The sequence below is a fragment of the Balaenoptera physalus genome (genome assembly GCF_965194825.1).
Source record: "Balaenoptera physalus genome assembly, chromosome: 2".
NCBI lineage: Eukaryota > Metazoa > Chordata > Mammalia > Artiodactyla > Balaenopteridae > Balaenoptera > Balaenoptera physalus.
Window position 1 is genome coordinate 26,548,815 of NC_138883.1, and position 16,892 is coordinate 26,565,706.

Genomic DNA, 16,892 nt, shown 5'->3' on the forward strand with positions numbered 1-16,892 from the left:
CAAGTCTGCTCTGCCAACGGGGGCAGCTCGTCAGGAGCAATGGGGTGTGACTGTGCAGTCAGGAGACTAATTGTGACCAGTCGATATTTATACACCTGGAGAGTGCTGTCCCCTTCCACGTGGTCACCTTGGGCATCTCTTCCCAGTTCCCAACGATGCTGTCTTTGGTCAAAGCCTTTTAAAAACTCCTCTTGGGAACTGCCTTGAGAGCTAGATTACCTGAGAGAGAGCCACATCCTCACTTTTCCTTGTAATCAAGAATCGCTTTGTCACCCAGCTAATTCCCTACACTTGCCTCCAAATGACCTTCATTAAAAATGAAATCACCCCCATAGGAAGAAGACTCACCACCAGAGGGCATATTCAGAGAAGATGATGCAGACTGTGAGGGCCCACCAAGGAGAAGCGAGGGATGGAGGCACTGCTAGACTGTGCCTCCCAGGCAGTCGAATCTCACCGTTGTTGGAGACTTGATTTCACCTAACCCTCACATGTACCCAATGAGCTGGGGTGATATTATCCACATTACACAGGTGAGAAAATGGAGGCTCAGAGGCTGACTAGTTAAGATGACAGATCTACCAAAGGGGCTAAGCTAGGGCCTCAGACTCCACCACAGGGAGCTTCCTGTTGGACTGGCCAAAGCATTCCACCTGTTTAAATCAGGATGCGAGTACTGATTTAAAAACAAGCAAAAAAAACCCAGCCAGCCAACACATCATCCAGTATCCTCCCCTTGCACACAGCCCTGTGACCATTTCCTTCCAAATGATCAGCATCTACTGTTTGGACCCCTCTGCAAAGAGAACAGACAGGAGACGGGGACAAGGAGGGGCCTGGTGGTAACTTTGGTCCCCAACTTCTGACTTCAACAAGACACTCTGGGGCCTCAGGGTCTTGATCTGGAAAGGGAGGATTAGAATAATCCCTCACTCACATATGCAACTGCATCTCTTCTGTTTCCCCATACATCCCCTCAACAGAAGAGCAGAGACTGATCTCTATAATATGCAGGATGGCGGTGGAGAGACTGAGTTAGGAATCAGGTAGATCCTGATCTGAACCTGACTCCACTGTCCACTAGCTGATCAACCACGCAGCCAGTCTGGGCATCAGTTTCAGTGTTCGTGCGGCTCCACTGGGTTATTGCAAGGATTGGATGAGCATGTGTATCTGGGGCCTGGGAGGGTTGACCCTGAATGAGATGCCCGACGCTAAGCACCCCCTACCCCAGGTGAATGCCCTCATGTGCCAAGTGTGGTGCCCAGAGAGTCCTCTTCTCGGACCCCCTCCCCTGTAGCCCTGCCCTCCTCCCAGCCATTAGACCTGCCAAGGCAGTAAGCAGCAAAGCAGAGACCACCCAGTTTCTTGACTGCCTTTAAACTCTGATAGCGTAAACAGTGACAAAAAGGAGAACCAAACAATTTCCAACAGGGAGCAAAGAATACAGGGGGAGCCATTTGTCATCCACAAGTGTGTCCAGCAGAGTGGACTCAGAGGTGGATCTGGGTTCAAATCCTGGCTTTGCCTTTTATTAGCTCTGTAACTTTGGGGACGCTACTCAACCTCTCCGAGCCCCGACCTTCTCATCTGTCAAATGAGAAAAATATATGTGCCTACCTTGCAGTACTGTTGAGATTCGAAGATGAAAAGTAGGTGAAAGCATGCAGTGCTGTGCCTGGCACATAGTAAACACATAGATATGTGTTAGCTATTAGGGTTATTGAACCAGCTTTCCAATAAGTGCAAGGTAGCTCAGGAGGTGCTGCCCCATGCTGGAAAGATCAGAAGTAAAAAAGTGAGATGCTGTCCAATGTGGTCCCGTGCAGGTCCCCCACCTGCTCCCCACTGATATGAAACAAAGAGGTTTTTTCTAAACAGCAAAGTGTACAACAGCAAGCTCAATCCAAACAGGTCCCCTTTCCACTTACATGCCCCTAGTGATGGAGAACTCACTGCCCAGAAGATAGTCCAACTTTGAGTACCAAACATCCAGGTTAATCAAAGACCCTCTCCTTTGGGACTTCCCTGGTGGTGCAGTGGTTAAGAGTCTGCCTGCCAATGCAGGGGACACGAGTTTGATCCCTGGTCCGGGAAGATCCCACATGCCGTGGAGCAACTAAGCCCGTGCGCCACAACTACTGAGCCTGCGCTCTAGAGCCCGCAGGCCCTAGAGCCCGAGTGTGGCAACTACTGAGCCTACGTGATGCAACTACTGAAGCCCGCGCGCCTGGAGCCCGTGCTCCACAACAAGAGAAGCCCGCTCACCACAACGAAGAGTAGCCCCCGCTTGCCGCAACTAGAGAAAGCCCACGCGCAGCAACGGAGACCCAACGCAGCCAAAAAAAACAAGACTCTCTCCTTTGCACAAAATTACTTTACCCCAAATAACTCTATTTTGGAATTACTCTAAAGCCAGCAATCTCTGCCTTCCTAAAGCAAATACGGATCTGAGACTAAAGCCGATATTCCCAGGGCCAAGGTCAAACTCTACACATTTGCTGACACCCCAGATTGGGTACCTGGCACTTTGGCTATTTTGTGTGGGAAGAGTCAGACTGCAGGGAAGGAAGCACAGAGCTGGTAGCACCAGGAAGTTCTGGTGCCTGGCCTGGCCCTGTGGGACTGGCCTGCCTGGTGCAGTGAGTAGGGTCTTGCCCTCTCTGCGGTCCTGGGTCTCCCTGTGCAAGCCCCCTCTTGAGGCATCCACAGGACGGGAGGCCCCAGGCCCCACAGGCAGCCTCTGGAGGCTTCATCTACCTGTGACCTTGAATCAGAAGGCCCCACCAAAGGAATAACAATGAGAAATGTCACCAGACACAGCTCTATTTGATGTGTCCCCGACCTGGGGAATTCGTGTCAGAAGACACACAGAAAAGCCAGATGGTATGTTCCAGGGTCACGGTTCACCACAGAGAGAAGCCCAGGGCCCCTTTCATGTCCTTTCCTGAGTCCGTCTGTGCCAGGGCGGCGGGGGTGGGAGGCCGAGGAGACACAAGATTAATGGCTTCCGAGGCAGGGGGGGAGCCGCCCATTCATCCAGCCAAGATCCTCCAGCGACTCCCCCGGCCTGGCTCTGCCAGGCGTGAAGCGGAGAAAGACTGTGGTGAGGAGGCCAACCCTTGCCAACCGGAAGAGCCCGGCCGCCTCATCCGCTGTCAGCCCCACGCCTGCGAGCCCAGCCTGCGGGCGGACCTGCGCCCAGGTTCGTCTCTGCGGCTGCTGCGGGCAGAGGTACCCACCCCTGCGTGGTGAGCCGTGCACTGCAGGGGCCAAGGGGGAGCAGGGGGGCAGGGAGCTGGGCTAGGACAGAACCCCGTTTCTGGAAGTCTGTCTGTCCAGAGCACTGGCTTCCAAGCTTGTAGAGGACCCTTTTTTATTTCGATGTTTTTCTTGGGAGCATTTGCTAATGTGCTTGCTTAAGTCGGTTTCCTTAACTTTTAAATTACAGTTGTTTTCATATAGAACCCATTCTCACATATGACCAAAAGGGTAAGGTCAAAAGAAAAATCTTTCCCAATTCCAGGATTCCCAAGCAGACTCCCCAGAGGTAACTCAAATGACAGCTTTTTGTGTCTCCTTCCAAAAATTCCCAAAGCATGTGCCCAGCATTTGGAACTTAAAAAGCCATAAATGTAATTTTACTATATATTCTGCTCAGCCATCTGCTTTTTCACTTAACTCTATGCTGTCTATATTTCTGCATCAGTCCATATGGACTTAGGAGGGCTTTTTAGTACCAAAACATTTCCTGATTCCCCTGTATCATAATCTTGGTACCTTTATTCTTCATCAGTTGGAAAAATACATAATAAATTCACAATTCAGTCATACTTTAAAATGAATTTGCATGTTTCCTTTCAATGACCACAGAATGTTTATAGAGAATGCTTGGGGCATAATGGACTTTGTGAGGTCCTGTGTGAACATTTTACAAGCATTATTGTATTAAAGCTTCTCACAACCCTTAAGGGAAGGCTTATTATTTCTTTTTTTTTTTTTAGCCGTACCGCATGGCATGTGGGATCTTAGTTCCCCAACCAGGGATCGAACCCGTGCCCCCTGCAGTGGAAGCGCAGAGTCTTAACCACTAGACTGCTAGGGAAGTCCCAGGAAGGGTTATTATTTCTATTTTTCAGATAAGGCCAGCGTGGCACAGGGAGGTTAGGTGGCTCTCTCAAGGCTGCAAGCAAGGGGAGCCAGAGTTACCAGGTGAATTCAGACCAGTCTGACATCAAGTTTCCGCCCTCTCCAGCGCATCACACAGGGGTGGTCTATTCCTGCATGTCCGCTAGTGTGAGTCAGGAGTCAGGAAAGGGTTCCCTCTCCTTCCTCCAAGGGGCCCTTCTCTAGCCTTGCCAGCCCAGCCGGGTGCGTTTATGTACACGGGAGTATTACAGACCCTGACGCTGACCTTGGATCAGGGATGGCCAGTTAGGTGCTGACCTTGGACATGGGCTGCAGCAGCTTGGATGCTGCCTGAAAGTGCCCACAGGGTTGGCAGGAGGGCAATGTGTTCCTTTTTGGTGCCAGCCATGGGGTGAGGCACCAGGAAGGCCAGCGTGAGCCAGGCAGAGCACGTGGTCCTTACTGTCACGTGGCTCAAATCTCCCACCTTCTCCTCCACATGGGGAGATCCTTGCTGTCTCCACCTTGGTCACCAAGAGCAGAGCCCAGTATAAGAGATGCCCTGGGAGGGACACGTGAAGGAGCCCACAGGCGTGCATCGGGGACGGATGGCAGGGGAACCACGAGGAGGGGGAGGCCTCCTTGCCCAGGACCACCAGCTCATCTCTCTTCCTGCCAGTTTCCAACTATTGAAACTCTCTCAATTCTTCGATGTTTTAAAAAGATTGCAATTGTTCATGTCAGTCTGTCCAGCACCCCCATGATTCTCTGTCTGGCTCCTGCCGTCCTGTTGCCTGACCTGGCCCGGCTAGGGTGGGTGCACAGGGTAACAGTGGAAGAGAGAGATGGTGACGAGCACTGCTCAGCCCTGAGGCTCACAGTTCAGGTCCTGGAGGCCCTTCCTGAAGCTGAGGGCAAAGAGGATTTACATCCAGAAAGACAGGCAGTGCACGACCAGGAGCTGGGTGGGGCCGGGGCTGGATTCTGCACACGAGTTGCAGGACTGTAGACAAGACCCTCACCCGCTCAGGGCCTCAGTTTTCCCATCTGTCAAATGAGGGCTGAGGTGCCCATGAGCCTCCTGGGTCTTCCCCAGCCCCCAGGTTCTGCCTTCTCCCTCTGGGAAGTAGGGAGTCCCACCCACCACCCATGTATGGCGCTCAGGGGCTCCCAGGGCTGAGTCTTTAGAACAGAAGGTCCGGAAAGAGAGGACGGAAAAGATGCGAGTGTCCACAGGAAGCGCTCTGCACGGTGCCTCACTCATCGTAGGCGTTCAGCAGATGTTAGTGATGATGAGTGTGGCCATGAGCAGCAAGAAGAGAAAAACACAGTGAAACAAGCCTAGGATGACAGAGGCAGGACTACAGGGCTGGGAGGCAAGTATGATGGAGAAACAGAAAAGAGCTGCAGACGCGGAGAGAAAGTGGTTTAGCCTGGAGTGGCTGGGTCTCCCAGTCGTGGGCACCGTCTCTGGCCTCACCTGCGTGGCCAGGAGTTGTGACTACTGAATAAACCAGAATCCAGTGACCCCCCCCCCCCCGAGAAGACTGCGGCTATGGCGTCCCTTGCCCGAGTCCCCACCTCTACACCCCTCGGTCCTCCTGCGCGCCCGAGGAGAGGCCTCTGATTCAGATCCTACAGGTATCTGCTGCACACGGCCACTGGCTGCTGGCTGGGCCCCTGCTCGGCAACACTGTAGACCCACCAGCCCGTGAGCAGCGGCCCACACCGGCCACACCCACGAGGACGACCTGGCACTGCCAGCACACCTGCCTCCCGTCCTGACCTCTGCACTCCCTGTGGGCCTGGCTTGGCTGCCAGGGGTCCCTATTTTCTGGGACTGCTCTGATCTCAGGTTACTTTAACCTCTGCCATAAGGGTATTTCACGCAATATCTAGATGTCACAACATGTAACATTTTTTAGATAAATATATTTACAGACCAAAAAAAAAAGATCCATTGCGGACCACTGTAACTATATTTTTCACTATTACCGCGGGAAAGTACCCGGCAGAGTAAAGACTTAGGAGGTTGCAGGGGTGGAGGAGGGGTGAGCAAGGCTGACGGCCATGAGCACACGTGCGGGCGTCTAGTTGGGCCAAGCCGGGGCCCTTCCCAAGGCGATGAGAGCCTTTTTGCTGAGGGGTGCCTGTCCCCAGGGAGGGCAGGGTGGGTCCCCTGCTGTTGTCCCAAGTCAATCCTGGGACTGCTCTGCTGGTCGGGGTGAAGCTGCGGGGACGGGGAGGCTGGATATACAGGAGAGAGAAAACCTCAAACCCAAACTCAGGCCTGCTGAACACTGGCCACAGCACAGACAAGCCAAAGCAGGCTCCCTCTCCACTGTGCCCCAAAGGCTCCACACAGGCCACTGGCCTCTGGCACATCCCCTCCCCCACAGACCTGCATGGAGGCCCCTGGAGGCACCAGACACAGGCCTGAGTTCCAACTCAAGCAGGCTGACTGCTCTCAGCAGCTCCAAGGCAGCTGACCTGGAAGCAGCGAGGGGGTGGTACTTCATTCCTCCTCTTCCCTTTTTGGCGAGAAGAGGCACTTCCCTCAGCCCAGCAGACATCCACAGGCACCAACATCCACACTTCCAGATGCCCTGACCGTCTGCTCAGGTGCCCCGGGCAGCTCAAGAGCCACATGCCCTTCTCAGGGGCTCTGCTCCCCCTTCCTGAGCCCAGGCGCAGCTCGGGATCACGTTACCGTGACAGGGGAAATGTCAAGAGGGTTGGTCTGGAGTGCTGCACTATTTCAGGCAGGCTTGGATTTGCAGCCTGGATCTTTAAAGTGGACCCACTTGTCACCTTGGGCAAGTCACTCAATCCCTCTGGACCTCCAGTTCCTCTTCCCATAAAGGGGGATAGGACCCCTTACTCTACTGAGGTGTTACTGTAAATGTAAAGAGATCATGCCTGCGAGCACCTGATCAAACGCTAACACAGCAGTTCCCTTCCCTTTCAAGTTACTAAGCTCCAGCGCTCCCCGAAATCTACTCACCGAGGCCCTTGGAGCCCAGGGACCATGTGACACTCTCCCTCCAACATGCCCTGCCAGCCAGGGCCCTCGCCTGCCCACACCCACACACCACCCGGCCCCTTGAGTCTGGGAACACAGGGGCCCAATGTGTTGGGCAGCAACAGAACAGGGCCTGGGTGACCCTTCCTGGTCTTGCCTACGGAGAGCTGTGGGGACCCACTAAGAACTGCAGTTAAACAAAACAGAAAGCCTTCTGAAGACCTTATCAGGCTCTAAATTCAGGCTGCAAGGATGGTGCTGGGCAGACAGAAACACAGCGGCCTTTAGAGAACCACGGCATATGTTAGGGGGGTTGTTCCCAGTGTGTGTCAGAGCCTGAGACTCCTCAGCCCCTCTAGGCCCTGAACTTGAATACTCACCACCTCTCCTCCCTGCCATGTGTATCTTGGGGTGAATTAGAAAAACTAGGTTCAGACCTCACCCACCCCCTCAACCAGGAACTCTTTCTTGGTCAGTGAACAACCTGTACAACTGTACAGGTGGCCCATCAGCGCTCAACTCAGTGCACAAATTTTCTCAAAATGTATCTAAGCTTTCACCTCATATTTACTGAAGGCTCCTCCATGCCTGGCCCTGTGCTGCAGATTCACAAATAAACTGGATCCAGGCCTTTAAGGGGCTCAGGGTGATGGGGCAACACTCATGGAGATGTGGGAAAGAGGGTTTAATTCTCAAGGCTGCCTCTTCCTTGACAAGGCCATTTCCAAGGGCATTTCTGTACAGAACAGGGATTCAGAGAACGAAGTGAGCCCCCAGCGATGAGATGCACCCCTGGCCTGGAAAGCTGTGCAGATCTAGCTGTTACCCATGTCTGCAGGCTTGCAGTCCTCTCAATACTGAAAGCGGGCTGGGCTGGCCTGGGGCCTGTGTGTGACTGAGTCACTGAGCTGGACCTCCTGATGCCAAAGGTCTGAGCCAGAAGCAATTTCCAGGTAACTGTCAGTGCAGAGACCTCCTCTGAGGCCAGAGGCGAGTGGGGCCCGAGAAACCAGCCGAGGAAGAGTCCAGGAGATCCTAGCGCACTCTGGCCTCTCCTGGGCCTCTGCCGTGCTGAGAGCTGTGGATTTTCCTGCAGCTTCCCCAGCAACTGCAGCACGGCCCATGCAACCCCAGCTCAAGCTGATTACAGCATGTGTGCTAACTTGGGGATGGTCTGGAATATTCCTTCAACTCCCAAACCAGAGGAGCCCTTGCCTCCGCAGGCGTGGCTGCACTGCCCAGCATTTCCTGGGAGTGGCTCTGCCCCTTCGTGTGATCTAAGGGACCCATTGCAGCCACTGCACAGCCTCCCTTCACCCTGGCGCGTGGCTATTTTTGCATCTGCTCTGTTTCTCTCCTGACTTCACCTGTGCCCACCTCACCTGCTCAGCCACACTGGTGGCTGCTGTGGTCCCAGGTCCTCTCTTGGCCCGGAGGCTTGAGTGGGTCTCTCCACAGGGGCCTTTCCCCCTGGAAGATTAGTGCTTTCTGCTTCCTGCTTTTGGCTACCACAGTTAAACCCCATGGGCAAGGGTCCAGCAGGGAAAAGCAATAACCTTACACTCTAAGGATAAAACTCACATTCTGCTATCTGGGAAGGTCACTAGTTTTTTTTTTTTTTTTTTAATAAATTTATTTATTTTATTTATTTATTTTTGGCTGCGATGGGTCTTTGTTGCTGTGTGCGGGCTTTCTCTAGTTGCGGTGAGCGGGGGCTACTCTTCGTTGCGGTGCGTGGGCTTCTCATTGCGGTGGCTTCTCTTGTTGTGGAGCAGGGGCTCTAGGCGCACGGGCTTCAGTAGTTGTGGCATGCGGGCTCAGTAGTTGTGGCTCGCGGGCTCTAGAGCACAGGCTCAGTAGTTGTGGCGCATGGGCTTAGGTGCTCCGCGGCATGTGGGATCTTCCTGGACCAGGGCTTGAACCCGTGTCCCCTGCATTGGCAGGCGGATTCTTAACCACTGCACCACCAGGGAAGCCCGGGTCACTAGTTTTGATAGAATTTCAATAGGGACATGCCTGGAACCGTGAGGAAGAAACACTAAAAAGAGCCAAAATTTCTTGAGCACTTATTGTGTACCAGTCTCTGCTTTAAGTACCTTATATTGATCAATTGTTAATCTTTACAGAAATGAAGGTCGTCACTGATAATGAGGAATCTGAGGCACAGCGAGATTAAGTAACTTATCCGGGGTCACAGAGCTGGGATGTCACACAGCCAGGCAGTGGTGTGACGGTAAATGTTTAAGAACCAGATGGAAGAAGGGGACTGATTTGCCTGTTTCCATGGTGTAAATACTCCCATCGTGGCCAGCTTCAAGCTACCAATGTGACATCACTGATGCCGTGTTACTGTGGAGAGATGGGCAGTAACAATCTGTCATACAGTATTCCTACCATGCAGACATACTAGATGCAAATTTAGTTCAAGAACATAAAGATAATAAAATATTAGAAGTAGTGAGTTTTGAGTATTTATTACCTTTGTTTTTTTTTGTTTGTTTTTGTAAAAACAATTATTTTCTACTTAGCTTTTTAAAAAAATTTATTTATTTTATTTATTTTTATTTTTGGCTGCGTTGGGTCTTTGCTGCTGCATGCGGGCTTTTCTCTAGTTGCGGCGAGCAGGGGCCACTCTCCGTCACAGTGCGTGGGCTTCTCACTGTGGTGGCCTCTCCCGTTTTGGAGCACGGGCTCTAGGGTGTGTGGGGTTCAGCAGCTGCAGCACGCGGTCTCAGCAGTTGTGGCACACGGGCTCAGCCGCTCCGCGTCATGTGGGATCCTCCCGGACCAGGGCCCAAACCCGTGTCCCCTGAACTGGCAGGTGGATTCCCAACCACTGCACCACAAGGGAAGCCCTACCTTTGTTTTTAAGACAACATATTTACTAGTAAGTTTATATAATTTCATTTTTAATGATGATTGTGTTTAACAATCAGCTACAAAATTCCTGAAAATTTAATGGTCGGTTCCCCTGAGCCAGTTTGAGCTGGTACCACTGGGGCCAGGATTTAGACTCAGTCATTCTGGAGCCAGCACTTTCTCTCCTAACCATTACATTATATTGCCCCCAAGAAGGGCATGGAGGCCACCTAGCCAGCCAGATCTGCCTTCATTGATCAACAAGGCAATAGATGCTGCAGAGCCAGGCCCCTCCTGGCCACTGTTTCCATGGCCTTCTACCTCCCTCTTATGCCTCCAGAATTCCCCTTTACCCATATCTGATCTCCCTAGGTTAGCCCCACTAACATGCATTAAGCACCTACTGCATACCAGGTGCTGTTCTAGGCGGTGGGGACAGAGATGAGCTTGTACTCTAGGGGCTCATGAAGTAGTGGGAAAAGATAAGCATATATTCAAATCCAACAGGTTACAACCTGGTCAGGGGCATAGGCCAGACTGTAGCTGCAAAAAGAGAGAGATTACTTCCCCCTGGGAGGCGTCATGGATGGCTTCACTCAGAGGGGGACACATGAGCAGGGTTTTAAAGGATAAATAGAGGGGACTTCCCTGGTGGTCCACTGGTTATGATCCTGCACTTCCACTGCAGGGGGCTCGGGTTTGATCCGTGGTCAGGGAACTAAGATCCTGCATGCTGCACGGTGCGGCCAAAAAAATAAATAAATAAATAAAAATTTCAAAAAGTTGAGTAAAACTTACAAAATTAAAGTTAAAAAAAAATAAATAAAGGATAAATAGAAGTTTGCCAGGCAGACTGGGGGTTGCGGGTATATAATAGCACAAATAGGAAAGAATAGATCTGAGGTGTATATTTAGATAGACGCTCCATATCCTAGCTGGGGGTCCCTGCATCAAGGGAGGGCGAGACAAGGGAGACACGGGGAGAAGCAGTTTGGAGGGCGATGCTGCAATTCTCTTTTGCACGTGCTGGCGTGAGGTCCAGCCAGGAGCCCAAGCTGGACACCAGAGTCCAACCCTGAGATTCAGACTTAGGAGTTGTTGGAGGGCGGGTGATGAGAAAACAAGGGGAGGGCATGAGATGGGAGAAAATTACAGCTTCAGCATACGTTGATGACAGACTCAGAGGGAGGCACGAAGGGGGTGCCCCTGGAGGTTGGCCATGGGCTCTTGGAGGATGAAGTCAGGAAGACTAAAAGTTCCTTTCTCCAGCCTTCCCCTCTGCCCATGACACAGGCTAAGGGGGGAACAGGGCCCAACCCGCCGTGGCCATTCTCCCCTCTGCTTTTTTAGGAACAAGACATGAGGCCCAATTTTCCCCTTCTACCTCCACCCCAAACTTTACCTATGTGTTCGACCCACACAGCTAAGAAGGGGTGGTGTAAAAGCTGGAGTTAGAAAGCTAGAATTCTAGACTCAGTGAGTGACATACAACACATACAGCACTGGCTGGAGTGCAGGCACACAGCCAGATTGCTCCTGAGCAAATCCCAGCTTTGTCAGCTGTGTGACCTTGGGCAAGTGACCTAGCATCTCTGTGCCTTAGTTTCCTTACCTGTGAAATGGGGATAGTAATTGGACCTAGTTCCTATTTTCTTATTAACCCCAATAGGGTTATTGTGAGAAAGCAGTGAGTTAATACATGAAACGTTCTTAGGACAAAGCCCGGCACCCAGTAAGTGCTCGATAAATGTTAACGACTGTTATTCTTCTTAGTATTACAATTGTCCACCTCTGACCCTGCAGTTTATTTTCAGCTCTCTTGTCGTCCCCAAAATTTTTCTTCCAGCAAACCCTAAAATGATCCCCAGGGAGTTAGGCGTCTTGGAGAAGACAGTCTGGACACAAGTGTCAATTGGGCTCTGAAAATAGCACTGGCTGCGGTGCTCTGCACGCCTGGAGGGCTTTCCTCAAGCTGAGTGAGGCCTGAGCACTGCTCAGCCTGTCGGGAGGTCAGGGCAAGCCACGGAGGCAGAGAGTCCTGCGTGTGTATGTGTGCGTGGGGGGAGGGCATTGGCATACCACACTAGGAGGCAACTGCAGTGCTAAAAAGCATGGAGCATGGCTCCGAAAGGCGATTCCAAAACCAGAGCTACTTTCTGAAGCCGGGATCCTAACCCTAACCCACTCCTCCAGGATCCTGCGTTGCCCCAGGCTCACCTGCTGGGATCCTCCACATTCCTTCCCACCCTCAGAAGGCTCTGTTAGTGGGAGTCGCCCACGAGGTGCAGTGCCACTGATGGCCTGCAGGGGGCTCTAGAGCTCTTCCATTTCCCATATTCTGGGCTGCGAGGGTACCACGCTTAAAACAATGGGTTGTGTTTACCGGTCTGAGCAACTATGCTGCTCTGGGAGGTGAGTGAAGAGAAGCTGGGATTCACTGGTCCCTCGCTGGTGTGCCCCAGTTCATCCATGCCCCCAACTGACTGTATCTGGTTCAGCCCCTTGTCCTTCCTACTCCACCACCTAACAATGATTTGGGCCGTTTCCCTCACAGCCCCCTAGGGGATGCCTCCAAAGGGTCAGCCTCTTGTCCTTGTGTGGGAAGGCAGGGAGAGGCCGCTGCTTTGGCCTGCAAGGTGCAGCAAGGGTAGCTTCCAGTTGCTGGGGTGTCAGGTTCTAACAATCCAGCCCCTCAACCTGCTTGTCAGGGAAACATCATGCAGAGGCAGGTTCCCGAAAAGACTCTGCTTACCCTGTTTCTCCCTAAGGCAAAATTCAGTAGCTCTGGGTGCTACGCTAGGAGACCTCATTCGGCAGATCTGTTTACCTGATTGCAACTCTATCAATATATCTGGATGACAGAAATCACTTGTACGCACTAACTTCTAAGGACATGGCCAACCTAACAAGTTAATATTGGCAAAAAGTTAAAGATAGTCATTTAAAAAACAATTTGAAGAAACTACACATAATCGTTCTTTGGGGCTTTGTCAAAAGTAGAAAAGATAAGGGAAATGTGTTTTTTAATCAGACCAATTTAAGAAAAACACCCAAGGTAGGGTTGTCAGATTTAGCAAATATCACATGGGACATACTTATACTAAAAAATTATTTGTTGCTTCTCTAAAATCCAAATGTAACTGAGTGTCCTGTATTTTATTGGGCAACTCTACCCATGGTCCAAGGATATAGGGATTCATTCAGAGGAAATTTCCTATTCATCACCTCGGCCCCAAATCGTAATTCCCTCTGTAATCCCCTTGTGTTACATATGGAAACCCAAGCCACATTGATCGCATTAAACAAAGTAATCAGTTCAAGCACCCCAATCTCACCGCTGAGGAGGAAGGACTTTCATTGTGAGGTTATATCAAAGGAATGAAAAGTAACTTCCAATAAGATAATATCAAAAAATTAACAAGAACATCAAACATTTAATGTACACCCACTATGTGCTGACACTTGTGAATTACCTCTGTTTAATCTTCACAATAACCCTGGAAGGAAGATAGTATTCTGGAAACTAAAAAGAGTATCTACAAGTCTAATTTCTCTACTTCTTGCAAAGGCATGTAAATTTCTAGTCAATTACTTCCCAGGGAAAGAAAGGGGAGGGAAATCGAGAGTCAGACTCCAGTCCATCAACAAACTGGCTTATTCATAATGCAATGCCGGGTCTGTTGCTCTTTGGTTATGTGCCACTTACACAGGAAACTGTCTTAATTTCAATGAATGATCACTGACTTGAGGTATGGGATCGTGGGAGAGAACTGGGTGGGAAACCCGTAACAATCTTCAGTAAGTTGGCCTTACAACTGAGGAAGACGTGTTACACTTCGGGATAATAAACAGCTCATTTGCTGTGAATAAAGGCACGCTCAAGCCACCCCGAACACTCAGTGACAATGACACGCAGATTCCAAATGTTCTCTGTAAGAAAAAACACCCTTTCTCCTAATCCTTCTTAACTCAACAAGACTGATTGGTTTTTATTATTCATGAATTAATTTTTTACTCCGGGTCCAACAAGGGAATTGAAGCTATAACGTTTCTCACCAATTGAGGGGGAAAAAAGCAGATCTCAGCCTCAGCAACACAGCCAGATCCTTGCTGGGATTCCTCGTGGGGTAGGATGTTTTGTTTGTTAAATCAGATAATAATCAATTAATAACCCAAAAATTTAGGTTGTTGGGTATTTTGGGGGGGAAAATTGAGCAAGAACATGAGTAAGAATATTGAAGTAGAAAAAAAATACAGTCGTGGGACCTTAGTATGTTAGGTGGCTCCTGTTATGTTAGGCTGGTATATTAGGCTGGTATATTAGGCTGTCTCCTATTTCCAAGTCACACATACAAAAAAAGGGGGGTGGTGGTGAGAGAGGAAATAACAAAGGCAGCACCAATTTCAAAAGTAATGCAGAGATGAGCAGTTTGCAGTTGAGCAGGTCCAGGCCTGGGTATCGGCATGAAAAGTCACAAGAGGGGTCTCAGGGATCCAGAGGGGGCGGCTCCCTGGTGCCCTCCCTCTAATTTTTGCCTCCAGAGAACAGGTTGAGGTACCCAGGAACAGGGACAGCAGCCCTGGGAGACGCTGAATGGCCAAGAAGGTGATCAAGGGTGGTGAGGTGACTTTGCCTCTCTCTTCACCCAGCTCTTTTCCCAGCTATTCACATGTGCCAAGTCATAACCCCCCTTGTCCTCTGTGTGCCTTTGGTCTGCAAACTTCTCCTGAGATTGCAGCCAGAGGAACCAAGGAACGTTGGGGGCGTGGAGAGGCAGAGCCTGGCATGGACCTCAGGTGCTTGTGACAGGAGGGACAGACCCGACACAGTGTCCTTTACAAGAAAAATTTCTCCCTTCCCAGTTCAAAGGCAACACACCTAGCATTTCTGAGTGGGACTGTGTGGCTAGACTGGTGAACAGACTTCACCAGTCTGTTCAAATTTCAGACACCAGGCATCTTTTGCTCTTGGATGAATTTAGACATGCAAACCTAAAGTCTGTGCAAGTTATGTTTGCAGAAAAACATTTATGTTCAGAGGCAAGACACAGCAACCCTCATCCAGTTACTATGAGGAAACTGGTTATGAGAATTGCTTTGCGCTTTTGGGGAAGAAAAAGCTGAAAGCTGTTATTACTGTTATAATTATTACAACCATCACATTCTTGCTATTATTTCTGTGAAAAGCGGTGTTCTTTCTGCCAAAGCTTGTTAGCCTGACTGCTTAGGTAGACAATGTCAACACACCCAAGGGACAAATGACAAAGAGTGAGGCTAAAAGGAAAAGGATAAATACTGCACTCTGCATGCGTGCTGAAGAGATGTCTCACCGTCAAAAGGGAATGTTTTCTGCCGATCGATTAGGAAGGCAAAAACAAAAGCATACACTAGCTCATTCACTCAGCAACACCAGGATCCCAAACTAGAGCTCAAAGTGCTAGGAAGTGAGATAAGAGAGCAGAGAGACGGAAAAATTGGCTTCAAATAAAGTTTGGTGCGTCCTGACACCCTCTCACCCGCACCTCCTCAGGTAACAGACAGCCAACCTGGAACGTGAGGTTTTTACCCTCTTTGGTGTCCCCACCAAATGCGAGCAGGCCATTGACAGTGGGTCAAGGCCTTGATGGCTGAATCGGAACGAGTGGCCCATAGTAGCCAGTCTGCTTTGGGACTTCTCTCGACTAATCGCGCTCAGCAGCTCAGAATGGCTCCAACACACCCTCACACTCAGACACACACACATGCACACACGCTCAGGTAGACACACACACAGACGCACACACCCTACACTCCTTCCTCCAAAACATATAAAACCAAAGAGGGATGAAAGGACAAAGGCAAACTAGAGCAAGTTGGGATGAAAATAGAGGGGAAAAAATAAGTGAAGACAAAGGAAAATGTTAAATTGTAAGACATGAGAGAATTTCATCTGAAACATCACCCTTCGCATTCTCCACCCTCCCCCAGAGCATTTCCTTACGACTGTATTTCCTTGTTCTTTGCCCTCCGGAAACCAAGAACACACGAAAAGACCAGCGATGCTCAAAAACCTTTTGCCGGGTGTCTGTTTGAACTTACAACCCAGGTGAAAATACCGAAAGCGTAAATCTAAGTAAATATAATACTTTAAGAATTTTATAACAATAAGAAGAAAAAAAACCAAATTTATGAATTCAAGTTAATTCAAGCAATTAAAAAAAATAAAGAGCCAAGTTAAAATAACACTTAGCATTTGGGGTTCTGAAACTCATGGCTTCCTAGATAGAAAAGCTTGACTCTAATTGGGCACTTCACATCTGTGCAATTTTAATGTAGTGTTTCAGTAAACACGGATGGTCAGGCATGTGAGGCTGACTGCTGCTGTAATTGGCAGGAGAGGATTCTGATACAGTTTTAAATGAAAATTGATCACATTTGAAACAAGAAGATAAAAACAAAACCTTGTTGGAGTTTGTTTAACTGCCTTTTGACCTCTGGATGAAATGACATTGAGAAACAAAATAACATTATCCAGAAAACCATTCCCAGAAAAGGCTCAATCCCGGGGACACCGAATGACAATATTGAATAGAATATTTTAAAGTCCTAAGGAACAGAGGACAGAAATTTAAAGAGAGAGAGAGGGAGAGAGAGGGGGGAAGGGAGAGAGAGAGAGGAAAAGAAGGGGGAAAAAACTTCTTTGGGACTACAATGTGTATAGGTTAAAAAGCATGGCAAAATGAAGATGAAAAAAATTATGTCTGTAACCCCCAGGAAAACTTTTGCTTGGGGCTTATTTTAACCCAAGCACACACAACTCTGAATTTAAGACAATTTGCCAATAGATTTTTCCCCCATCTTGTCCAATTCCATACTGAACGTCCCATGGGCAGATTAAAACCAC

The 16,892-nt window shown here is 49.8% G+C and overlaps 1 protein-coding gene and 1 long non-coding RNA gene across 10 annotated transcripts in view; one reads left to right on the forward strand and one right to left on the reverse strand.

The window, feature by feature from the left end:
- Positions 1-16,892, reverse strand: part of ESRRB (estrogen related receptor beta) — a 196,920-nt gene that overhangs the window by 86,382 nt on the left and 93,646 nt on the right. Inside the window, exon 1 of one of the 9 annotated variants that reach the window (XM_082451772.1) lies at positions 6,619-6,789. The exons of the other annotated variants lie outside the window; for them this stretch is intronic. Coding sequence (XP_082307898.1) covers positions 6,619-6,701 — 83 coding nt within the window. The 5' untranslated portion in view covers positions 6,702-6,789. Of the gene's footprint in view, positions 1-6,618; positions 6,790-16,892 lie in introns of those variants that run through there. 9 annotated transcript variants of the gene reach the window in all.
- Positions 1-16,892, forward strand: part of LOC309655996 — a 108,103-nt gene that overhangs the window by 38,599 nt on the left and 52,612 nt on the right. The gene's annotated exons all lie outside the window — the stretch shown is intronic.